The sequence below is a fragment of the Cavia porcellus genome, unplaced genomic scaffold, assembly GCF_034190915.1.
Source record: "Cavia porcellus strain 051 isolate PalLab524CR breed Dunkin Hartley unplaced genomic scaffold, mCavPor4.1 scaffold_1, whole genome shotgun sequence".
Classification (NCBI taxonomy): Eukaryota; Metazoa; Chordata; class Mammalia; order Rodentia; family Caviidae; genus Cavia; species Cavia porcellus.
Window position 1 is genome coordinate 178,422,214 of NW_026947484.1, and position 26,434 is coordinate 178,448,647.

A 26,434-nucleotide genomic window follows, 5' to 3' on the forward strand; every position below is an offset into this window, starting at 1 on the left:
TAGTCTTTGCCACTGTGACCAACAAAACACCAACATATCACTCCAAATTTATACTCTTGTCTTTCAAATTTTGCTACACATGATTATATGAGAATGAACTTTCAGTACTGAGTAGTTATTATGTAGATTAGTTGACTCTTAACCAATCAGGTTATTATCCTATCTTTTTCTTTAATTTCATCACAGCTGCTTTTTTTTTTTTTTTCCTAGTTTCACCATGGCAGAATTTCTTTCTTTGTGGTTTTATTTTGTTCAAGTAGTGGGAGTTGAATTCAGGGTCTTTGAGCTACATCTTCAGTCCTATTTTTTATTTAGACAGAGGTCTACTAAGTCACTAAGTTGCTCTGGCTGGGATTGGATATGTGTTCCATCTGCCTCAGCCTCCTGGGGTGATGGGTTACAGGCGTGTTCCACAATCCCTGATTTGCCTTTAACTTTTGTAACTCACATAAATTCAGCCTTCACATTAAAAAAAATTGAATCAGTTCATCTTTTATGCTTTTTGTATAACTTCTAATAATCCCGGCATGAAATGTCTCCAGTATTTCCCAATAAATAAAGAATACTGCTTTTTATTTTTAATAGATGCATTCAGAAGAGACACACATTAAAATTCAAGTCATTCATGCAAAAATATGCTAAAGCCCTCCCACCTCCAGCCTCTGTTAACCAAAACGCAGCAGAATGACCTTGGTGAGGAGAGGAAGACCATCTTTTTATGTGTGATCCAGTCACCGAAGGGAAGTGATTGAGTCTCTGATAACTTTCACTATAGGTTCCTTAATCTAGGCAGTTACAAATTTCATTTGAACCAGGCCAATTTCGTTGATTTCCAGATGACTCATTTTGCAAACCTTTGGCCCTTAGTGTTCCAGAGGGAGGGGGCCATGTGCTGCCTTCCCGCTGACATCAGTGGAAAGCTTGAGTCGAGATCAAAGCTACTTTATGCTTCTCTGACCTTTCTTCACAATGCACAGAGAGGCCTCATTTCTCAGCTCAGAATTGTCAGATTTGCTTCAGTGACCCCACAAGGCCTATCATTTACATAACTGCATGCAAATGGATGTTCACTGAAGATCCAAATAGATCTATTGGAAATCTTATCTGGGGTTTGGTTTCCAAATGGCATCTTAATCCACTCCCAGATTTCAGGAAATCCTGTCTGGTTCCCAACCAGGAAGCTGGTGAGTAAGGAGAACCCTGGGAGAGTAGGGAGGCAGTATTTATCCCTCCCAGGCCCCAAGCCTACCTTAGGCGGCCATTGCTTTAGGGATGCTCCTGGGGAACGCACCTGAGAAAGATCCCTTACCTTGATAGTCATGTCTGGGCCGGAGGCTTCTGCAGCACCGGAAGCTGCTTCCTCTCCTTTCAGTAGCACACTCTGCCACCCAACTCCTGGAACGAAAGGAGGGCAACTGAGCCAAGCGGATTCTGCTGACATAGGCAGTCATACAACTGTCATTCTACGGGTTCTACACTCATGTGACTTATAAAGGAAACTCAGGATGACCCGTGGTCCCGTACCTACCTGACGGTTACTGAACAGCTTCCTTTTAGAAGCTGGGTCCATTAGTACCTCTTCTGTTTTTACCTAACCTCCAATTTTGGAGTTCACGGTTTAGGTATTGAACCTTACAGAGTTTAATTCCAGTCCACAGTGGACCAGGGACTACAATGAACTCTTCCACCAGCCAGGCCTGTTACTGAGGTCGTGTTTAAGACTTGAATTCCAGAACAAGGAAAACTGTATATAATTCAATACCCAGGAGAAATATCCCTTTTTTCAATTCCACACATCTGCCTGAAATATCTGAAGATTTACTGTCATTTTTCTTTGTTTTTTCTCTCTCTTCCTTGCTTCCTTCCTTTCTTCCTCCCTTTTCTCTCTTTTGTGGTACTAGGAGTTGAAATCAAGGCCTTGCACATGTCAGGTCAGTGCCCCCAGACCTTTTTTAAAGTTTTATTTGAGACAGTATCTTGCTAAATTGCTCAGCCTGGTTTCAAATATATAATCCTCCTCCCTTAGACTCCCCAATTGCTGGGATTATAGGGATGAACTGGTCTACTGTCATTTTCATCACATGCTTTCTCTCTATATCTTTATTTTTCTTTCTTTTTTTGAGACAGGGTCTCACTATGTAGTTCAGGCTGGACTTGAACTCGCCATGCAGCCCAGGCTGGCTTCAGATTCACGGTGATTCTCCTGCCTCAGCCTGCCAAGTGTTGGGATTACAGGTGTGTGCCATCATATTCAGCTTTCATTTGTCTTTTTATTTTCTCTTTTTTTTTCTTTCTCTGTCTTTCTCCTTCTTCCTTCTTTCTTTTCTTTTTTATTTTTTGTGGTACTGGGAATAGAATCCAGAGCATTCATATCAAACCACATCCCCAGTCCATTTTTCTGCTTTTTGAGACAGGGTCTAACTAAGTCACTAAATTGTCCAAACTGGGTTTGAACTTAAGAGTTCCCCTCCCTCAGCCTCCCAAGAGCACTGGGATTAGAGGTGAGCATGCCACCACATCCAGCTGAAGTTGGTGCTTCTCCATAAGTTGTCAGACTATCTCCAACAGTGACATCTGGCAAGGGAAAAGGTTTTGATCTCTCCAAACTCTAAGAAAAGACTGAGGTTGGCATCTTCAAATATTTATCAACTCAGTATGGAAAAGCTACACTAAACCAGATGCAGCTAAGTGTATGAGAAGAGCAGAGATGGCCTACTGCAGGGAATGGTTTCAGGTGATGACAAGTATATTTTTAAAAACATTTATTATACATGGAGTTGTCTCTTTAAATAGTGAACAAAGCAGGTCTTTTGATTGCTTGCTTGTTTGTTTGTTGTACAGCTCAGGCTAACCTTGAACTCAGGGTGCTCCTCCTGCCTCAGTCTCCTGCGTGCTAGAATTACAGGTGTGCATCCCTACGCCTGGAAACACAGCATTATTTAAAAGTTTCTCAGGATGTACTTAAATAGACTTGTTTCTTTGTTGTTTTTTGTTTTTCAGTTCTAGCATTCGAACCCAGGGCCTGCCATGTGCTAGGCAAGTGTTCTATCTGTATTCCACCCAAATTTTATAATGAGTATAATAACTGCCAATTTGGAAATGAGCATTCGTAACTTAAAGCATTAAAAGACTTTTCTTAAATAGGTTCAAGTTGTCTGCGATATTTGTTTACATCATTGGTTCCCGTAATAAATAGCTTGCCCAATGGAAAACTCAAGGACAATATTCATTTTAGATCTGTGTAAATAACCCAAATTCCAAAACTCCCAATTCCCTCATAATATGTGAACTCAGGACTGGCAAACGGTGTGCTATCTCAGGCTTTGCAGTCCAGGCTTGCTTGCTCTAGCTGTGGCTTGGCTCCACGGTGAAGCTCTGTCCCGTGCTTCTCCCGCACATGTGTGACAATAAATACCACTGAGTTTTGGGATGGTTTGTGAAGCAGCATTATCATCTCAAAAGCTATCAAATACAATGTGTAACCAGAATTATAAATGGAAATTATTTTGGATCGAGTCTTTTTAAAAATTTTTTTGAGACGAGATCTTGATACATTGCTGTCTGATCTGGAACCTCAAGCAGGGCTTCTTCCTCCTCCTCCTTAGTAGTATAGTAGCTAGAAAGTTAAGCATGTACCATGGTGTATGACTGGATCAAGCACTTTTATCTTTAGCTATACAAATATATTCTATAGCATATAAACTTTCATTTGAGTTTTTGAGTTCCATTTATACATGTTGGTCGACTGTGGGAAGACTTTTCTCTCTCTTGTTATCATGCCTTTTTATAAGTGTTACAATTTGTGTCTAGATGCCTTCATCTCTAAGCCTCACGCAGTCAGAGGTGGGGCTTTTTCAGAGGTGGGTGGATCTAGGGTGTGTGATGCTGGGATCGGTTCATAATGCAATGCTGTGATCCTGGGTGCTACGATTAAGGCTGTGAGTGCTACCTGTCCTAAGTAGACTGGATAAAGATATAAGCTGCTTATTTCTTGCTTTGTAACCTTCTGCCAGCCGTGAACTGTTTCTCCACTGCAGTGCTGCCTGCCATCCCACCCTGCCTTGGAGCCAGCTAATTATGGACTGAAACCTCTACAAACTGTGAGCTAAATAAACCCTTCCTCCTTTAACTTTGGGTATTGAGTATTTTGTCTCACAACAAGAAAAGTAACTAAAACTGTAAGCAATGCCTTTTTATATAAAAAAAACTGATTGGCCATCAGAATGAGATATGAGGCATAAACAGAGTATATTAGTATTCTTAAAATTTTAAACTTCAGTCAAGAAAATCCTTCAATTAGATGGCCTATCATTTCACAGCAAGAGTGAGAGCAAGGAACAAATTTAGTTTAAAAATGTTATTAATCTTGATAATGAGTTCCAAGGACAGAAATATGATTTGAAAAGCTGAAGGTGAAGTTCTTTAGAAAGGAAACTGTGTTTGGAGAACAAAGCAACTTTATGGACCTTTTGGGTATGAAGAGATGGGTCCCACATCACAGAGGAGAGAAAGGAGGAGATACCTGAAAGAAGCTGGAACAAGAATTGGCAGTAAGGAACAACCAGGAGTAACGAGAAGGACTTTGGAGAATAGCGATATTTAACGATCAGCTTTAAATGATTTATCATGCTATCATGGTGTAACTCCCCTTGCTCTCTCACGCTTGCAGTGGACAGCTGTTCTACCACTGTGTTATATTCCTGGTGCCCGGTGGAGACTGTGAGGCCCCACATCTGGGCCTTGGGGTAGAGAGTAGAGAGGGGCTGTGCAAACATGGGAGCTCCCTGCAGATGCAAAGCTGAGGGTGCCACAAAGCTGAGCATCCTGGAGAACATACTCGGCCAGTACACTGCACATGATAGAACCACAGTCAATTTAATCCAGCCACCAACAGGCAAAGACCCTGTCATTTTAAAGAGTCAAGGATGAGAGGTAGTGGATGTGGTGGTGCATGTCTGTAATCCCAGCTATTCAGTTCGGGAGGTAGGAGTATCACAAGTTCAAGGCCAGCCTGTGCAACTCTGCAAGATGCTATCTCAACATAAAATATAAAAAGGGCTTGAGGGTGTAGCTAAGTGGTAGAGTACCCCTGGGGTTGGGGAAAGTTCGAAAGGCAACTGACTTCTCACTACTGGGGATCAAGCGAGGACCTTCACATTGAGCTTCATTCCCAACTATTCTTCATGTGGCTGGCTTGTTTCCTTTCTCTCTCTCTCTCTCTCTCTCTCTCTCTCTCTCTCTCTCTCTCTCTTTCTTCCTTTCTTTCTTTCTCTCTTTTATACAAGGTTTTGCTAAGTTGCCAGATACGACAAATGCATGGTCTTCCAGTCTCAGCTTCCCAGAATCCTGGTATTACAGGCAAGTGCTACTACACCAGGATAGACTTTTCTTTACAGGAGGAACTTACACATAGGTAAATGTCACAAATCCAAAGTGTGATTTCCACTCCACTAACATATAAATGCATTGCATCATGGGTGGGTAGCACAATAGTTTAGGGTGTCTGTGATTCCTTCCGTTCTAGAATATTAACCAGTGACTTTCAACAAGTGTTTGCATGTTTGAGTTCCTAAGAATATCCAGCAAAGATCTATGATTTATAACTAGTGCACAAACATTTAAACAGCTCAGATGTCAATTGTAAAAGCCAGACATTCCAGACTGACGGTTTTCTATTCTTAGTTATATAAGCACAAGCTCCTATAACATCAGGAAAAGAAGCTAAGTGAAGTATTACACCCAAGATTTGAATTTTATTACACACACACACTCACATAATTCTTCATAAAATATTTTCAACCACTTTCCTAACGTTTCTCTCCCTTCTCTCAACTCTACTGCCCAACCTCTTTGAGAAGTCACATTTTGTACTAGTCTTACAAACTAGCAATACTACTATTATTTTTATTCTATGCATAAAATATCAGATCAGTCAGGAAAAAAACAGTCCTCCCTGAAAAAGACAGTAAGTTTGTATCCCCCTGCAGAAAGAGAAATTGAGACCTGTCTTGCTGCAGCTGAGATACACTATAAATACTATAGCAGGGACCACTGTATAAAGATGTCTCAGGCATAAGTAAATGAACTGTCATGAGCTTTTCTATTGCTCTTCGTGCATCTCTCCCCTAGGTGATGAATAAGGCCTTTAGCCCAAATTCCCCATCCATAGCCCCTGACCTCTGCCTGCATTCACAGGGCACATTCTGCTCACTTACACAGTTCCTGAGTTTGCTGGGTTTTATTTTTCTTTTTTATTCATATATATAATAATTGCATTCATCTTGAGGAACTGGCACACATAGGTATCACATGTTAACCATTTTTACTTCCCTCCCAACTCTCTCCCCCCATTTATCTTCCCCCCAGATTTTCTTCCTATCTCCCTGTTTCCTATCATCTCTCTTTGATTTTGCCTTTTAAATTGTTTCTACTGTGGATTGGTCATATAAGAGAAACTAAGTGATATTTCGTCTTCTGTTCTGATTTGTCTCACCTAGCATTATAGTCTCAAGGCCCATGCATTCTCCTACAAATGACTCAAATTCATCCTTCTTCAGGGCCGAGTCGTGTTCATTTATGGCTGCTGCTGAGAACAGTGTGTGAGGGCTGACGGGGCAGTGCAGTCAACCAAAGGAGCTGAGCTCAGGCCCTGGCTGGAGAAGCCAGAGAAAGAGCAGCAGCTGCGAGGAGAGCCACAAGGCCTTCAGTTCTGCCATCTGCAGACAAAACTGCTTTGAGGCTTAAACAGGAGGAGGCGAAGAGAACACGGAGCAATGGAGACAGCAGGGTGGTAAGAGGGCCTGGCAGGGCAGTGACTGATGCCAGTCCAGAGACAGACCCCAGCTGATCCTTTCATTCTGGCCCTGACTAGTGTAAAAATTAAAACGAAGATCAGAGGCCAGAAGGAGGGGATAGCACCACATAAGATGGGGCTCCTTAGAATTGCCAGACATCTCCAGGTAGAGCGATCGGGACAGAGACAGTGCAGTGTGAATGAATCTGAATGTACAAGTGGAGAACTTCACTCTATCTCATTCGTGCAAACAGAGTTTGCACCTGGATCACTGGACGAAGCAGATCACTGGGGTGGTCAGTGGTGCTGCCCACTCTCCACCCCAGTTCTTCCCTGTGAAGACACAACAGAACTTCACTTCCTCACCCTCTTCAACTTGGTGAGGTCTCACGACCTCCTCTGCCTCTCTGGCGGGTGCTCGGACAGCAAGGACATCTGTCGCTTCTGGACTGGCGCGTCAGACTGCTGACTGCTCCTCCCCTCTGCCATTGTGTGGGTGATGGTCCCGGCAGCCATTCTCTTAGCCTTAAATCCATGGCAAGGGTAACACAACGCGGAGAGAAGCCACCCACAATGGCCACATCACCCGAATTTGTTATTTTAAGCCATGAGATTGACGTTGTTTATTATAGCAGCATAACCTAGTCTAGACTTTTGAGGGGAAGGAGCCTCCCCACCCCAGGTTTGTTCTCTTCTTCGACCTCAAGTTCTCATCGCAGAGTGTTCTTTGGATAAATTGCCGCATTCTGACCTCTAAACCAAAGCTGCCATTTCAGTTTATGTCTCTGTAATCAGGTAACAATGGTCCGTTCCTCCTCCTTTGGGGCCTCTCTCTTTTCCATTGAGCTCAGGGCTTACTGCACAGTTTATGTGCGTCTCGTGAAGGATTTAGGTTCTGAGGACAAAAGGCAAAAGGCGGCATGCTCATAGCTACTCTTGAAAACTCTGTAAATCTCCCACAAAGCACAATGCAGCACATCAGTGAGCCTCGTTGGGTTACTTTTTGTTCCAGCCTCAGAACAGACCTCCTCCCTCTGCTCTGTACCAGATGCTATTGTGTGCTTGTATGAAGGGTCAGGTTGTACCAAAAAAAAAAAAAAATTGCTATCTCCAAACTCAAGAATTTCTCAGGGTTTGTTGATGCTCAGGCTGTGAGATGAAGAAGCTGAGATCAGTTACAGGAATCACAGATTAAGGTCTATCTTGCTGTTCCCATAGCAGGGTGTATCGTTTAGGATGATTTTGGCTGCAGAAAGTAGAAAACCTATTTAATAAAGGACTCATACACAGAGGATTGATTAGTGAAGGTAACAAGAGGTCTCAGGGTAGGGTGACACCAGACGTGGCTGTCAGTGGCCTGGCCCCATCTCTGTAATTTTCTTAACTTTCCTCTGTGATCCCAAGATGGATGCAGCAGTTCGAGGTGTCATGAAACTGTCCAGAACTAGGAAAGGGGAGAATTTTTTCCCCCTTTACACTTTTTTTAAGAGTAAAGCCCCCCCCCCCAGCTGACAGAATCACATATTTTTTAGTTTCTACTTTCTGATTTAGTGATTTAAAAATACATACATGCTTCAGCTAGGAATTGTGGTGCATGCCTGTAGTCAGGTACTTAGGAGGCTGAGATGAGATCATCACTTGAGCCCACAGCTTTAAGGTCAGCCTGGGCAATACAGTGGGCCCTCAAATCAAAAATAGAGCTGGGTGTGGTGGTGCACACTTGTAATTCCAACAGTTGAGAGGCTGAGGCAGGTAGATCACCATGAGTTTGAGGTTGGTATCAATTGCATAATGAGCTCAAGAGCAGCCTGAACTAGATAGTGAGACCCTATCTCTAAAAAACCAAACCAAATCAACCATAATAACAACAGCAAAACACAAAATACACACTTGAATGTCTGTAAGTTTAGTACCTAGACAATGGTAGGACTCAGTCTTGCTTTTGAGTGCCAGCTCCTCTAAGATGGTGTCTTAGCTCAGCCCTAGGACATCTGTACCTCTGCCCTCACTGAAAACTCACAGCTCTGATCATTAGCTTCAATTATGGGGACGCTTATTAGGGCCTGAGCAAAAAGAGCCCTGCGTGTGTCCAATAGTGTTCGCTGGTTTTAAAAAAATGAAAGGAGGTGGGGTGGGATAGGGTGGGGGTGTCAATGGCTCATTTAAAGACGCTGGGTTCAATCTGCAGAATGGAGGAAAAAGTAGGAGGAGGAAAGTGAAGAGGAGGGAAAAAGAAATGAGGAGAAAGAGAAGGAGGAGAATGAAGAGGGGTGGGGAGGAGCTGAGCCACAAATAGTTTCAAGAATAAAGGTCTCAAATGATGACCCTCACAGCCAGGCTTCTGGGATGAACAGGAGATAGAAGGCCTCCAACTGTTCAACTGTACACTTTTGTGGGGAAGTCTCTCAAGAACTTCTAAGCTCCAAGTACCCTGGCTACTCTTCCTCCTCCTACATCTGCCTCCACTCTTGTCAACCCACTTAACATGGCCCAGCCATGGAGCAGTCTCGAGCCCAGGTTCCCATGTATCAGAGAGAGAACCAAAGCTCTGAAGTGGGAAAGAACCTGCCAGGGTCTCATAGGCAGTAGCTGCTAAACTGGAACTGAAAGATACACATATCTGGCTCCGTCCAGAGATACAACCAGTATCGGCCCCATTTGACAGACAAGAGATGGTCCTGTTGTGAAAGGATTTGGCTTGATCAAAGTGGAAAGATTAGGGTTAGGGGTTGTGTCCCAATGTAGCCAATTTCGCTCTCTTCCTTAACCACATTTCTGCACAGAGAGCTTTGGAATTGAGAGTTGGCTAGTTTCTCTTCCTTTTAATTGCCTTTGGCTCGAAGTAATCCTGTGGGTTTTTAAAATCTCACTTTGTTCTTGGAGTTCTCAGTAGGGTGGTTATTAAAGCTTAGCGGAACTTCAGAACAATGATTTGCCTTTAAACACTTGACTTCGGAAACCTCACCCAAGAACAAGTTGATGGGCCTGCTTTCTCTGAATGGGAAGCCCTGCCCAGGGGTTTGGAGGAGGAGGGCAGGATGTCAGCCACCCCAATCCACCTTCCTCCAGGTAGGGGCCCTCCTTGTTCTGAGATCTGATTTTGTCTTCCTTGGGGTTGATGTGACGGTCAGGCTCCAGTTCTTTAGAAGCAATGGTGGCAGAAGCATTTTCTCTTCCTGTCCCCTCCCAGAAGTCAGTTCATTGGGAGGGAGAAAGGTCCATTTTTGGAATGATATGGCATTTTCCTCAAGCTTATCGAGAGGTCACTGAGCCATGCTTCTCCTTCTCTGAGTCTGGGAAGCCTCATTTGGGAAGCCTCTTAGGAGGACACATTTAGGGATCTCAAAGATACGCAAAGACAAACCTCAGTGTCTTTGCTAAGTGTGACTTCCATGCTTTCTCTACCCCATTGCTCATTCTCTGCCATGTTGGCTGCAGTTACACCACTAATGACAGCCAAACTATACTCAGGTCTAGGGCTCTGCCCTTATGTGTGGTTATAATATAGGTCTAGAAGTCCCCCCAAAACCCCATGTGCTCATAGGTGGGTCTTTTTAGGTGGCTGGATCTAGGGCACATGATACTGGATTGAGGGAGTGTAGTGCCACATTAATCCACTGTTTGGAATTAGCATAGTTCTGAGTGGCACCACCTGAAAGGCTGGTAGTCTGGATGGGATAAAAAAGAAAGGCAGGCTTGCTTCTTCTGCTTTCTGCCTTCTGCCTGCTATGCCATGAACTGTTTCTCCTCCGCCATGCCCTTCTGCCATGCTGCCCTGCCTTGGAACCAGCCAACAATGGACTGAAATCTCTACAGGCTGTGCGCTGAAATCAACCTTTCATCCTTTAGTTTTGGGTGTCAGGTATTTGGTCCCATAAGGAAAGAAAGTAACACATGTATTTCATTGAATCACACAATTGGATGAGGCAGGCATAATATTATTCCAACTTTGGATATGAGAAAACTGAGAGTTAAAAATGTTAAATTCACTGAGCTAGTAAGTGATATGACCAGTCTGAACTCACCGGCTATTTGACTACAATTGTACTTTACTACAACCAAAAGATTAATGTTTTTGTTTCTTTTTAGAGATAGGGGAACAGGAAGTTGAGGATACATTGAAAAAAGAAGATTCACAGAGGGAGAATTTTCCTTCTTGAGATTCCCATTCAGGCTGATATCCGAGCTCACAATCCCAGGTCAAAGAAAGCTTTCATGGTGGGGACCTTAGAGGGACACACAGCCATGGGAGTCACCAGACCCAACCTAGTGCAATTTAGCAAGCAGTCACTGGCAGTTTAGGGGGCTACACTATGGCGAGTAGGATTTGGTCAGTTTTCTCTTTATGCAAAACAATTTCCAAAACATGGTCCTTTGGGACTCCAGGTCCATCTAGTCCTGCAGAGCACAATCTGAGTAGCGGAGCTTTTGGAAGATGAAAGAGGCTTAAGAATACGAAAACACCCAGTGCCTCTGAGCTCTCATTTGGATTTAGACATTTCACAAGCAATTCTCCATAGAAGCGACTGAAATGTACAGCACCTAGGGCTAGAAAGCATCTGGTTGCAATAATAGCCATCATTTCTCATTGTGCAATACTTCATTCACACACATTATCCATTCATAATAAAAAATCAGGTAGTCATTACTGTTACCCTTATTTTTCTGGATAGCAAAGATGAAACTTTGAGAGGTAAATAATTTGCCCAAAGACACATAGGTAAGGCACTGGCCCAGGATTTGGATAAAGCTGTCCCACTCTAGTACCCCAACTGCAATATGTGGGTCCGTCCTGATCTCCATGCTACTAACTAAGGTGCCTTTGGTCAGAACAGCCTTCCTCTTAAGAAGAAGAAATGTGCACATACATACCTGCCCAAGGCATGCAAATACTCATACACTCACAAACAGACAAACCCTTAGTGTGCACTTGAGCCCAATGAGGCACACCCATGTAACCTGTGCACATATCCACGAGTGTGTGTACACTCTGTGCATATCTGGACACCAGGCTGCAACCTTTTTCCAGCTTCATGGCCTCCGATAATGGAGAAAAGAGCCTTTCTATGTGACACTTGGAAACATGCTGGAAAAAGGCTCTTTCACCTCCTGTTGTACTCTCCAAGGTGCATTTGAAGCATCCTTCTGCATAAGAAAGGGGAAGCAGTCACCAACTGCATGAAACAGAGAGCAGAAAAGGACCCTGGTGCAGTTTAAAGGGAGTTTTATAAGACCCTTGTGGCCCAAAATAATTTTGAAAATGGTTTGTTGAAGCTGGCCTGGGCTGATCTTCAGGAAGTGAAGCCTTTTAGGCAACTATACTATTAACAGCAAGAGACTATTCCCAAACAGGGTCCCTGCTCAAGATTAGAAAATTAACAATTTAAAGTCTGGTAAAATCTCAAATTATTTTGTAGTTGCAACCTTGCAGTGGGGGTTCTTCCCAGTTCCAATAAAAGTTTTTATTATATTTTCTATATGCCCCAATTATTAGATAAATCTGTTAGCCTGATTTTACCAGACTGGAAAGATAATTGCTATTTACTTCCTAAAAATGTGATGTAAGAGTCAACAAAACTCTGGCCACTGTCTTGGACTCAGTTTCTATTCCAAGGAGATGCAGTGCAGGGCAGGAGGTGACAGGACACAGTTAGGGCTCTAGACTCATTTGAGAGGTCAACCACCCAGTTGGCGTGCCATAACTTGGCCTCTCTCGATCGGAAAAGGGTGCCCCTGGGCTGCGGGTACGGTGAAGAGCAAAGTCCTTTAGAGACAGAAAGAAGCCGGGCTCTGCACAGCGGTTCTTATTCTGTCCTCCTCTCCACCCCACTGCAAGGGCAAGAGGTGGGCCTCTGGGGTCCCCCGCCTCAAATCTACCTTCCATATCATGATTATCTTTTGTTTTTCTTTTTGATACTAGTGATTGATACTAGGGCCTTCACACTGAGGTAACTTCCCAGCCCTTAAAAAAATTTGCCCCTTTATTTTGAGTCAGAATTTCATTAAATTGTTGCTCAGACTGGGCTCAAATTTACCATCCTCCTGCTGCAACCTCTTAAACTGGGATTACAGATCATATCACATTCCATCGCTTTGTGGAAAAATAGCTGTGTTCACGCCACGCCCCATCTCAACCCAAGCCTTTTGCATTTGTTAGTTTGTTTGTATTTTTCAGGCTGACCTTGAAATCACTATAGCCCAGACTGGCCCTAGACCCATGGTAATCCTCCTGTCTCAGCTTCTTGAGTTCTGGGATTACAGGTGTGCACTGTCACACCCAGCATACTTTGTATTTCTGTTGGATTCTAGGCACAGAATTTGGGTTGGTGAGGCACACATCAAAAGACTTGGTCCCTACCTTCACGGAGCTGGCAAGGAGCTGTCAGGCAGACCACAGTTTAACCTTGGACAACCCAATTTCCAGTACTGTTCTGTCCTCTCCTCTGCTTCATTACGGAAGCCCTCCCTTAGGTAGGTGACCAGGATGTTACACTTCTGCCCTGAGTTCTGAGTGTCCTTCTAGGGCTTCCTCTCTTCCTCCTGGGTGGCAGGGCAGTACAGTGGTGTCATGTGACTGTACAAGATTACCCAGGCATTCAAAAAACAAACTGAACTCAAATAGAAGCTTATAAAATAGAATGTTGGGGCCTGGGATTTAACTCAACACCGTAAGTGCTTGCCTCGCAAGCACAAGGTTGTGAGTTTGATCCCTGGTACAAAAAAAAAAAAAAAATCCTTTAAAATAGAACGTTGTAAAAATAACTTTCTGGAAGGTTCAGGAAGGGTCCCAGGGTAATGCTCAACCTCGAATTCATAAACAACAGCTCTTCAAGCTTGAAGAAATGCCATGGTATGTTGTGACAGTGGTGCCAGGATATAAGCACACCTGCGTGCCACTATGTTAGGGTCTAAGGCAGGAGACCCCCTGACATGAATGGGTGGGTGTGGGCAACTTATAGAACCAGGTCCACCATGGGGCTCCAGATCAGAGGTTCTCGTCAGGCTCAGGGAGCCAGGGGAAAGGGCCTCATCTGGAGGGAGAGACTCTGTGAGTGGTGAGAGCCATCTCACAAAGCCTGTGGTGGGGGAGTCAGATGATAATGAAAACAGAGATGGCCAGAGTGGGACAAGTGGTGGAGAATGGGGAGGCAGGAGAAAGCCAGGATAGACTCCAGAGACAGGGCTCAAGCCCTTGTTTGGGATGTTAAACATCCTAGCAGGTTATTTGGGGGCTGAGGAGGTGGCTGGTTTGTTTCAAGGGTTTGTGTTTGAGCTGGCACAGACTGCATGTGCTGAAGACAGATGGGTAAAAGATAAAAATTAGTCTTCACATTGTTTTACTACTCAGTGATGTTTTTAACTCAAGAATGCCTGTGCAAAGGGAAACAGCCAGGCTAGATGGTTTTCAAGTTTAAAAGTCCTTCTGGGAGTTTGCTTGACCCAGTTCAAAAGTCTGGAAGCTGAAACATAGACACTGACAGATCAGATTTTTGGGATAGATCCATAATTCAGCAGCAGTATTCACATCCTGAAGTCATCCTCCTTCAGTGTGTGCAAATTCATCTATCTCTTTCCCAGACACAGATGCAAACTTTTAAGACACCCACAACTCAAAATGCCATTAAGCTCCCTCTGGTGATTTGATATGTGACAGGAAAAATTATTAATGTGAGTTCCTTACCTCTTCCTTCCCCTCATTGGCTCAAGGAACTCAGCTTTGGTTGGCTCCATTTTTTTTTTTTTTTTTGGTGCCTTTCTTGCTTATAAAAAGTGTTCAGTATTTGCCAGCCCTAAGAAGAAACAAGTTAAAAGGAAAGGAAAGAAAAGAGAGGAAACCAGATACAAGGCTGCCTAGTCAGAGAGACAGTGAATGAGAGAGTGGAGAGAGAGAGAGAAAGAGAAAGAGAGAGACAGAGACAGAGACAGAGACAGAAAGCAGTAGATAATGGTGGCTCCTGTCCTTGGTCTCCTCTCTATTATATTAATGGCACCCCACTTTCTCTCCTGGATGCAGTCCTTCTCCTTTTCTAGTCCATGCAACTCATATAGGGCTCAGTTTTTCTTTTCATCAAGAATTGGTCAAAATCCCAGGGACAAATTAAGAGATAAGGTACAAAACTGGCCCAATGAGAGCCACCTCTGGGTCTTTCCTTAGAGCACCGGGGAATGGGAACTTTTCTCAGGATGGTACTACAGGTACTACAGGATGGAAAACCTTTCAAGAGGATGAAGCAATCAGGCAGGAAGGAAAAGTCTGGGTCAGACCCCTGCTCAGCTCTGCACACAGATTTTAATCACTTTAGGAGTGTCCTATGCAAGGTTTATGAGCCCTAAGTTTATCTAGTCAGTCTCATCTCCTTTGCTGAAGACACCAAGATAAGAACCACATAATTTTCAGAGTTTGTGAGGTCATCCAACTGCCAGCTTTTTACAACAGTCATTTCCAGACCCCCTGGAGCAACACCTAGAAGTCTCCAAACCTACAATCACCTTGGATTCCAGGAGCAGCAGAGCCTCGCAGATGCACCCAAACAAGCAGTGATCTCAGGAAAACCGAGTTGCCCCTCAAGCCATCAGGACTCCTCTAGAGCTAGGAAACCAGAACTGACATAATGATCTGAGTGGAGCCTAGTCATCCTCAGTGAAGCCATAAATGCTGGCCTGGTCCTTCTATGAGACAGCCAGTCTGAACTTTTGTGTCAGAGTACGCCTCCTCCAGAGCTGGAATCCTTTTCCTATTTGCCTTTACTTTCTAACTCTGCCTAATCAATCTGCCTCATACTGACAAGGCCTGAAATACTTCTTCTGTGGTAAGCACCAAGAACCTACTCAGGCGCTCAGTTGAGGCTCCTTCTCTTTGGATCTCATCCCACAACAGGGCTGAGGTGACAGTTCACCCAGACCAGAGAGTGGAGCATCTATCTGCAGCAGGACTCTTAACATTATGGAATACTGGGATCAGAAAGGGTGCTAGAAGCCACTGAACTGCATTCTCCACTTACTGCTTAAATTTCTTTAAGCATCTTGAAAACCAAAATTTGAATTGCATACTTCCTGAGATAAAGAATTCATTTCCACAGAGGCGGCCTGTTAGGGGTTGAAATGTGTCCTCGAAAAGATGTGTTGAAGTCCTCACCCCTACAAAATGCACTAATTAAAGTGAATCCTAACCCCGAAGAAAAGAGAGGGGCACACCCCAGGAAGAAAGCCTTATGAGGGAGACACAGAGGTTAGAAGCTGCCATGGGCCAAGCGGTGTCTGTGATTATAAAAAGCTGAGAAATCAGGAAGAATCTACCCCTGGGGCCTGCAGAGACAGAGACCTGAGAAACACTTCTTTTTGTTGTTGTTGTTGTTTGAACTTCTAGCTTCCAAAACTGTGAGGGGATAAATAACAACCAAGAAAAGAAGGAAGCAAGCAAAACAAAACAAAAACAACAGCAGAATTGTTTTATCTGCTTAAAGTTCATGTCAGAATGCGGTTTTCATACTAAGCTAAAATTTTAACTTCATGCAACTATTTTGTCCTAGCTCAGCCTTTTGGAGGCAAATATGCGATTATTTCTCTGTGGATTCATGTCCCAACAGAGCCTTCTCTTTGTGCTCCTAGACTGTGCGGCATCCCGGTGCCTCTTAAAGCCAGGTATCCAAAAACCACAGAACTGGTAGCTACTTTTTCAGTGGCCACCAGAAGTACAGGGCATGAAACACCCCGGGGTTTCCTCTTTCAGATGTGAGCTAACAGGGCTTTGGGATGGACTATACCCTGGTACTAAGAGCAGTTTCTACCTCCAATGTTCCTCCAAAGTGACATCTCCTCACTCATAATCTTAAGGAAGCATGGCCATGGTTAAGCATACGCTGGAAGGCTCTTAGAGGAAGTAGCAAAATTTGAGTTGCTGAGAGAAGGTTGTCGAAAGTCAAGCTTTAAAAAATATCCTGGCTTTTTTTCTCAACCAGGGACAAAAGATTGTTCTTCTCAGAGTCAATTCCACCTCAAATTGGTACTTCCAGCCTCCTGCAGTTGGAACCAGGGGTGAAGAGTGGAGCCCATTATCTTGGACCTTAGAGAAAAGTCCTACTGGCCCAAAGTAAAACTCTACAGGAGCTGAAAACAAATTTCTCAGCGTTGAGGGAAAATTTAGAAAATACAGAGAAAGGCTGTCAATGTAGTTTTCTTAGACTTTCTCCAAGAGTAAAAATGTTATCAAATTACAGGATTCTAAGTGGGCTCCTGCTGATCTCACAACGAATAAAAAACAAAGTGTTCTTCAAATCCTCCCATTTCTGCCAATGTCATCAGCTCCACACCCAAGTGACATCAAAGTGACTTGTGGAGATGGGTCCAGATGGAACAAAGCAACTCTACCTTTGATAGATAGACAGACAGACAGACAGATTTAGACAGACAAATGATATATAAGCCAACACTCTTCACCTTAGGCAGCTGTTGCAGTAAGATTTTTTTTTTAATTTTATTTTTTGGTGGCACTGGAGAGTGAACCCAGGGCTTTCACACTGAGCTACGTCTCACCCTTTTTAAAATATTTAAATTTTGAGACAAGTTCTCTCTATATTGCTAAGTTGTTCACATTGGGCTCAAATTTGCAGTCCACTTGCCTCAGCCTCACAGAGTGCTGGGGTGACAGGTAGGTACCACTCCACCTGAGTGAGGACTTTTTTCTTTTGGTGGTGCTAGAGTTTGAGCCTGGGGCCTCACCTATGCCAGGCAGGTGCTCTACCACTGAGCTACAGACCCCAGCCTGCGTCAGGGGCTGAGAATCTGGTGCATGAGTTTTAACCAGGACTTTACATGGGCACATGGTTAAATTGGGGTCAGTCTGGGGTACCCTCATGTAAAGAAAATATTTCTATGGGCACATGATGCCAATCTCTTGTGCTGACACACTGCAGTGTCACCCTTCTAAAAAATTCTAGCCAACCCATGAGAGGGACATGAATTAAACAGTGATGATGTCATAAGTTTGTTTTCCCCTAAATCCTTCCTTTACTCATATAAGAATTTGAGAAACAACCATATTTTCCCCCTTATGTGAATACTGCATGTGTGTGTGCGTGTGTGTGTGTGTGTGTGTGTGTGTGTGTGTGTGTGTGCTTGAGAAAAGTCTTACTATGTAGCCCAGGCTGGCCTTGAACTCACAGCGATCCTCCTGCCTCAGCATCCTGAGTGCTGGGATTACCGGCATGCAATACCATGCTCAGCCTTTATGTAAATACTGAAAGAAACAATCTTCTTGGGAAGGTTCTTGTTATTTAGTCCAGGCTGGCCTTGAACTTAAGGCAATATTCCTGAGTGCTGGGATTACAGGCATATGCCACCATGCTAAACTTGAAAGAAACAATTCTTTTAGCTTTCTTTTTCTTTCTTTCTTTTTGAACTCATGACCTTGCAGTTGACAGGCAGGCGCTAATGCCGCTGAGCTAAACCCCCAACCCCAAGAAACAATTGTTAACAGAAGTGAAAGTTTGGTGCTTTGAGCAGGATGAGGCTTTTTGGAGGCATGTCAAGATGGAACTATGTGTTTACATGGCTAGTGGTGAGGGCAGCTTACCACCTAGGACAAGAAAGGATAGAGCAAGTCACACTGGCAACAGGAGCTTTCAGGGTCCTTCTGGGGGGACATCCACATAGCCAGCTGAGTCTGGGGCCAGCAGAGCCTCCAGTTCTTGTTGTCATCTCTGAGAGCAGCAAGCACCCCTGTGAAAGCGTCTCACCAGAATAGTAATATACTGGAGCAGGTGCACTTGGAGTGATGAACACGGGAGAGCAAAGCGTTCTGCTGTTACCCAGTTAAATTTTTTCACTCTGAAGAATGTGAGTACTCTAGGCCAACGGAATTTGGGGGCACAAATACTAGGGGCAACAGCTTACAAGAAGACTTTTCGTCTTGACAGAGAGAAAGACAGAGAGACAGAGAGAGACAGTGACAGAGACAGAGAGACAGAGACAGAGAGAGAGACAGAGAGAGACAGAGAGAGAGACAGAGACAGAGAGAGAGACAGACAGAGGACTTCCAGGAAGCAGTGAGTGCTTCTGCAGCGCAGTCTGGAGCTGGAGGATGTTTGTGATGAACAGCATGCAGACGACCTCATCTGCTGGCCTCTCCACTCACTGGGGCCAGGTGACAGGACACGCCCTGGTGTTCCGATAAAGGCAGATGGCCAGGGTCCAGAGTGCAGTGGCAGTTCACAAAGTGTATCTGTTTGCTTCAGAATCTATCTGTCCTTAAGACCCTTAAGTCCCAACATATTTAAAATTCTTTACCTCTCAACAATGCCTCTCTCTCTCTTTTCCCCATTTAAAAACATTTAACATCTTGCATAGAAGATTTTACTTAACAGACCTAGGCTATAACCCCAAATCCCACAAGATCATGAATAGAGAGACAAACACTCTCTGCAGCTGCGATATTAAATGAATCTAAATGAGGTTTTTTAATTCACTGGAGATAAAATACTAAAGAGTACAATTAATTTATTGACAAACTGGGAAATGCATCTGGAATTAATGAATGATTGTTCACCTTGGAATATTTAGTTTTAAGCTTCTGAGGGGCTGGGATGGACACAGCTTTCGTGGTAACTTCTCAGCACGTACAAGGCCCTGAGTGCAATTCCTAGCATCCAGATAAAAAGTTTCTGAGAAAACAGACTCATCAAGCTACAAATATGAACTTCTGGCACAAAATAAGTGGCAGAGAAATGTCTATTGAGGAGGAGAGGCATGCAACTTAGGAAATGCTTCTAGAAATAGTCATTCCATATCCATGATTTAGAATTTCCGCCAGGATGCAATTTCCTATTACAATTACCAAAGTACATGAGAGACCTTTTCAAAAAAAAGTCCCGAGCACAGAGACTTCAGAGAAGAAAAAGGGAAGAATTGGGGATAGGTGAAGAAAAAAAGACTAAGAAAAAATAGAACAAGAGAAAGCACCAACGTTTCTTACGCAATGAAGTTTTGAAAATATGTCATAGGCACAGCCTGTGGGCTATTTTAATTGGCATAAACACAAGGGAAATAGGAAATCTGTCAGGGCGGCTGCAGTCCTGAGAAGACTGTTCAGGGATGTCTACATGTCCGAGAAATGTTCAGAAGGGGGACATTCTGGACATAAAGGAAACCCACCAAATTCATAGTAGATGGAACGTTTTCAAGAATCTTTGTAGGAGGCACTTACAGCTCTTTCTTCTCAGAATTCCTTTCAAGGGTCACTGGTGAAACTGAGTTCTATTCACAGCCCTGACAGCTAAATTAAGACACAGCAGAAAATCGAGGCCAAGAAAATTACTTTAAAATTGGAAGGTTTGTTATGAACCAGAGCAAAATGATTCAAGAAAACACATTTAATAATATTTAATCAGATATATTTTTAACCTCTAGCTTTCACACGACTTTATGCCATTTAATTTCTTTAGCGTTGACTCCAAGATCATATTATACGCAGGCTTTATTAAACATTGGCTGTGTTGGCATTCTGAACCCCTGCTAAAGTTAACTGTTTGCAGGCCTGGATTGCGGTGGGGGTGTGTGTCACATTTCATTTGAATGAGATGAAGAATCACCACTGGGAGGTGAGGAAGAGGACAGATTAACTGGGAGGTACATGGCAGAATAAAAGAAGACCAAAGTGAGTTTTAGAAGACAATTAGGCACATTTCATACAGTGGGGGAGTGAACCCATTTGCTTCATGGTAGACAGCAAACACCTCCGCAGAAATATACCAATGTGTCCTGGTTTCTAAAACGTTATTTGTAAAATTGCTACAGTTATGAAGTATAAATTCCAAAGGAATTTGGAAGTATAAATTCCACCTGTGTCATATCCTGCCTCAGCCTCCTGAGCACTAGGGTTACAGATGTGTACCATCAAGCCCAGCTCTTTCCATGCCCAACTTTTCCTTTCTCACTTTAATAATTTCTATTATTAGGGTCTACTGGCTTTACAAAGTACTATGTTTGAGCATGTATATTTTGCTCCTATACATCCCTTATACCCTTCCTTCCCCATTCCCTTCCTCTTGTCCAATAATATTCTCCCATTTCCTTTCATGTCATCTTTTTTCAGAGTCCACATATTAGGGGGAACACACAGTATTTGTCTTTCTGAGTCTGGCTGATTTTGCTTAAAAAGGTGATCTCCAGTTGCAACCATTTTCCTGCAAATGACAAATTTTCATTCTTCTTTATGGCTGAATAGTACTCCATTATAAATATGTACCATGATTTTCTTTATTCAATTATCTGCTGATGTCTGTCTATCTTGGCTAATGTGAACTGTGCCATAATAAACATGACAATTCAGGTGTCCCTGTAGCATGCTGATGTTCACTGCTTTGGGGATGCAAGGAATGATATAGCTGAATCACATGGTTTAGTTTTCTGAGGGCCATCCACACCGATTTCCATAGTGTCTGTGCTAATTTTCATCCCCACTGGCAGTGTAGAAGAGCTTTTCCTCCACATCCTCATCAGCACTTATGTTCTTTGTGTTCTTGATGACAGCCAATCTGACACCATCCCTGGCTCTTAATGAGATTTTTGAGAGGATTAAATTCAGAATCTCACACATGCTAAGCAGGCCCCCCTTCCATGATACTCTCCCCACAACCCTTCAATCATCAGCCCTCTCTGTGTGTATTTATTGAGCAGTGCTGGGGACTGAACGTAGGGTCTGGTGCCAGCTAGACAAATGCTGTCCCTGAGCTACATCCCTCCCTTTGCACCACTTTTAAAAGGTCAGTTTTTCACAGAAATAAATGTTAGATTTGCAGTGATTAGACAGACGAGGAGATTTTCAGGAATATATTTGTCATTTAATGATCCATTTCAGAGACTGGACGTATCCTTCAGAATGCTAATTTATTTTAGCTCCCCCAGTGGTATCACTAAAAATATACAGAGTAAGAATCTCAAAGGCACTGGAGAATTGAGCGCCACAAAGTGCTCAAGGCTAAAAAAGAAAAATGTCATACATATTGTAGGTGAATTTTTAGCATCCCATCAGAATTATTTGTTCCTGATAATCCTTCACCTCCTAATACTGAGAAAAGACATTAGTTATGGTGATTTATTCAATAAATTTGTATCTCAACAGCTGTATTTTTTGTATAAATTATTTCCTTGATGCTGCCGGGCACCCTGACTGATAATGTTCTGCAAAACACCTCGTGGGGGATGTTCATATCCAGAAGCTCACAGTGCCCGGTTTCAGCCTGAACTTTGAGTCTCTTAGCAACAGTGGGTTTCTCCTGGGCTCAGCACTGACTGTCCGACCGCATTGTTCCATTCGGTCCCTAAATACAGGGTATGGCTTTGTGGCTGATGTGAACCAGCTGAGCAGCCCAGCCAGGCTTAGTGTCTGCCCCTGGCCCAGTCCCTGGCAGCTCCCACCACGTGAAGCTGCATTCCCTCTGCCACACCTCCACCCTCTCAACCCTTTGAGTTCATGCCAGTGCTATTTAACTGTGGCCAGTAATATCCATTTGGTAGGGGGCTGGGGATTTAGCTCAGCGGCATAAGCGCCTGCCTTGCAAGCAGGCAGTCATGAGTTCGATCCCTTACCGATAAAAAAAAAAAAAAGGAAAAAGACAAAAAAAAAAAAAATCCATTTGGCTTCTCCTGCAGCACCCTGCAGACACCAGGAAGTGCCAAACACTGTGTCATTCATTGCAGGGTACAAGGTTCTTCAAATGTTAAGCGACTCTGAAAGACAAGCTAAGATTTAGTTTCTGGAAGTCAGAAGCCTGAGTCTGGATTGTGGTTTGGCTATTTACGATGATGTCTCAAGTAAGTCTTTTCTAAGTTTCTTCACTTGCAAATATGCGAAGATTTATTAGCATCTACTCCACAACAGGCACTGTTTTAGGTCCTTCACATACACTAAGCCTTTAGGGCTAAAACAGGTGGGATGCCAAGCCCATCCTCATTTTATATAGAAAGAAACAGGCACAGATCACGTAGCTAGCGAGCATCGAAGTTGGAAATGGATCTCAAGCATCTTACTGCTAAAACTAGATTCCTAACCACCATGAGGTCTTTCCTGTCAATTAAATCAAGTTATATTTGGATATTACAGAGGTGCATGCAGATGCTAAGTCACTACTGCAGTGACAGAGATGAAGATAACCAAGGAGAACGGTGGCTTTCACCCTGTAGTCAAACAGCCTGGTTTTTGCCATCGGTGGCATCTGAGGAGTCCATTGAAATACAGGGTCCCAGCCCTTAATCTTGCAATTCAGTACACCTGCAGTGAGACCTATGAGCCTGCATTTTACCAGGTGGCCTGGGCAGTCACAGTGTCCCTTTGCAGAAGACTTATGCTGGTTGGAGGCCGGGGCTTTGGGAAGTCAAGCATGTGCAGCTCAGAGCCCATCACATGCAAAACAAAGCTGAATCCTAGCTGGCTTTTATGAGGACTGGGCAAGTTATTTAGCCCTGCTAAGCCTCAGTTTCCAAAATAAATATGCAGAGCCCATTCCTTCCTCCCTTTCTTTCTTCCTTTTTTTACCCTTCCTTCCTCCTTTTCTTTTGACAATTTTTTTTTTGGAGCCCTGGTCTTGCTATGCAGTTCAGGCAGCGCTTGAACTCACTATACAGCCAGACTGGCCTCAAACATGCCATCTCCCCACCTCAGCCTCCTAAGCAGCTGAGTGTGCAGCTGTCCTCCGCCGTGTGGGACACAGAGCACTCTGCACAGCACTTCCATAAGTTTTCTCTCTTGATGCTCCAGGTCACCTTGAGAAAGAACCTTTATAGAAAATAATTGGAGCAGTTTAGTAAGTTTTCGAAGGTCATCTTACCCTCAAGTGGACAAGGTTGGAAACCAAGGCTCAGGAGAGCAGGCAGCTCCATCTGAGGACACCACGATGGGGCCAGCCCTGCTGATATCTATGGCAAGTCTCTGCCTTCGTGCTAGACTGAGAGCTGCAAGAGGGCTGAGATTTCCCTTCTCTCTGCCTTCTCCAGACAGCAGCGCAGTACCTGCCACAGCAGGCTGCGCATCTACCCATTCATTCGCCCACTCCTCTCCAGCCTTTATTTGCCTGCCAGAGTCTCCTCTTTGGCTTTCTGGAAACCGCTGCTTCATGCATTCCAGAGCTACAGTTTGAGGGAAGGCTAATGTCTCTATAACCCCTTCCCACCCCATTCTGCGCTGGATACTGGGGAATATCTGGAAGGGGTAAGGGTTCTGATCTAGGATGGATGATTGCAGAGGGTGGGACACACAGAGCCCTTCTCCAGAATCTCTCCATGGCCTTCATTTGAGGTGGAAACGGACAGCCACGGAGTTGCAGGCAGTCATGTCCTGGCTGGTGGGGAAAGTCCGAGTGAAAGGGTGAGGCTCACTCACCGTGGGGAAGAGGCAGGGGGTGAGGAGTCTCAGTGGCCTGAGAATTCCTAGGGAGTCACAGCTGCAGCCCAGCTGCACCCTTGCCCTTCCTGTGGACAGGATATGTGAGTCAATTAACTGCCCAATCTTCCCAGACCAGTTCAAATTGGGTTTTGTCACTTGCAACCAAAGGCTCCTGACTAAATACGTGGAACAAATTGCTATTTAACGTAATGAGTCTGCTGCGGAGCCCGATAAGCCAGCAGGAAACATGTGATCCATCTGCACCTGCCTCACGTTGACAGTGGGAGTGTGAGTCACTCTAGGAAACCTAGAAGTGTGGGACATGGGCATGGGACCGCCTGATTCCTAAGAAACCCCAGCATGGGAAAAGTAGTTAAAGTCCACATCATAGCAGTGAGAGTCTCAATGATAAAGAAAATCAAGGCAAGGGCCAGAGAAAAGACAGGCAGAGGAGTGGAGGCTCTTTGGTGGGTTGGTGGAGGAAGAAGCCCTGTCCGTCAGCTGTCTCCTGGAGGTCTGCACAGGTGAGTGGTCCGGTGTGGTTACTGCTGAGAGTCAAGCAGATGTGCTGGTTCTCACCATCTGGTCTTTGGGCTGGAGGCAGCACCACTGTCTGGGAAGATCTTAGTTTCTTAGCTCATTAGACCTATACAATAAGGACCTGTGCTTCTAGAGGCGCTAGGACTCTGGTGTTTGACAAGCTCTTCCGGTGAATGACTGCATTAGGAAGTTTGAAAAGTACTTAACAGTGCTCTGGCTGAGCCCACAGTCCTGACACCCGGTTCTTGGGTTGTGCATGAACTACTGCATGCACAGTGCCAGTAGAGTTGCATTTTAAGCTAACATCTCGATTTAGCCATTGATTGTTCATATGGCTTTGCCAAGTTACTTCACCCTTTTGACCTTAGGACTCCTCATCTGTAAAACACAAATGAGTAGTCCCCAGTTCACAGGTTGATTTGAAGACTTAATGAGATAAAGTACTTAGAGGGAAAGGTATCAATAAATGTTGGTTACTTATAACATTTTGCTGCTGTTCTGATTCCAGGGAAGCTCCTGGGTTTAGGAAAGGCAGAGATGACCTCTCCAGGAAGACACACTTTTCTGAAACACTTAGTACAGCAGCCTATATTTATTCTTTCTGTTTAACAAACTTCTCTTCATCCTTCAAAACCTTACGGTCATTTCCTCTTTGGTGGTTTCCCAGGGCTGAGCCATGCTTCCTTCTCTATCAAAGTCCTCAGACTGCATATGAAACCTAGCTCTATCTTCCCTAGGTGTTTAATCTTCAGAATGCTTCTTTTATGCCTGTTTCCTCAACGGCAAATTGGGATGAATAATCATACCACCTATAGAGCTGCTGGGAAGATGAAATGAGGTGGTAAGTACGGTACAAAGTGTCACAGAGGCTAGAGGCACACTTTTATGTGGGCTCCCTGTCCATGGCCTGCGGCTCTGTCAGCATGCTCCTCTCTCCAGGAAGGGGCTCCTCTCTGAGACAGAACATTTTTCAGTTTTTTAATCTTTTTTTTTTTTTTTTTTTTGGTCTTTTTCTTTTTTATTGGTACCGGGGATCGAACTCACGACTGCCTGCTTTCAAGGCAGGCGCTTATGCCGCTGAGCTAAATCCCCAGCCCCCTCATTTTTCAGTTTTTTGAGACAGAGTCTCCCTGTGTAATTCAGGCTGGACTTAAATGTATTATGTAGCCCACATTGGCCTTGAACTTACACTGATCCTCCTGCCTCAGCCTCCCTTGCGCTGACATTAAAGGCGTGCACCACCATGCCCAGCTGAAGACAGGACTTCTAAGGGTGTATACCCTCAAAGCACACTGGCATTCATCAGTAGCACACAGGTAAGGAAAGTACTCAGATGCACACATACAGTGACTGTTACTGTTAACTATCAGCTAGAATGGGCTGAGGCACACCCACATAGCTGGTAAAGCAGCTTTTTCTGGCCAGGCGTGGTGGCACACCTCTGTAATCCCAGCACTCAGAAGACTGAGGCAGGAGCACTCCAAGTTCAGCCCCAACTGGACTTACACAGTGAATTCAAGGACAGCCTGGCCCACAGAGCTAGACCTCCTCTGAAAAGCAAACTTCAATTCGTGAACGTAATCACTGGGTGTTTGTGCCATGTGCGTCCAATGTGCTTCCTTCAAATCCTGCTACAACACTGGTACCTTCCCTGTCTGACATTTAAAAAGCCTTTTTTCTGGATGTGCTGTTATGGTATCTCAAGAGATGAGTGCTTATATCGG

General features: G+C 44.1%; 1 protein-coding gene and 1 non-coding gene across 8 annotated transcripts in view; one reads left to right on the top strand and one right to left on the bottom strand.

Moving 5' to 3' along the window:
- Palm2akap2 (PALM2 and AKAP2 fusion) overlaps window positions 1–26,434 on the bottom strand; it is a 461,803-nt gene that overhangs the window by 142,273 nt on the left and 293,096 nt on the right. For all 7 annotated transcript variants that reach the window (XM_063261006.1, XM_063260999.1, XM_063260993.1 and 4 more), the window contains one exon: window positions 1,310–1,395. In XM_063261006.1, coding sequence (XP_063117076.1) covers window positions 1,310–1,395 — 86 coding nt within the window. The remainder of the gene's footprint in view (window positions 1–1,309; window positions 1,396–26,434) is intronic.
- On the top strand, window positions 26,267–26,371 carry LOC111755212 (small nucleolar RNA U13). The gene has a single exon (XR_002789784.1). It is a non-coding gene; the product is annotated as a small nucleolar RNA U13 (small nucleolar RNA).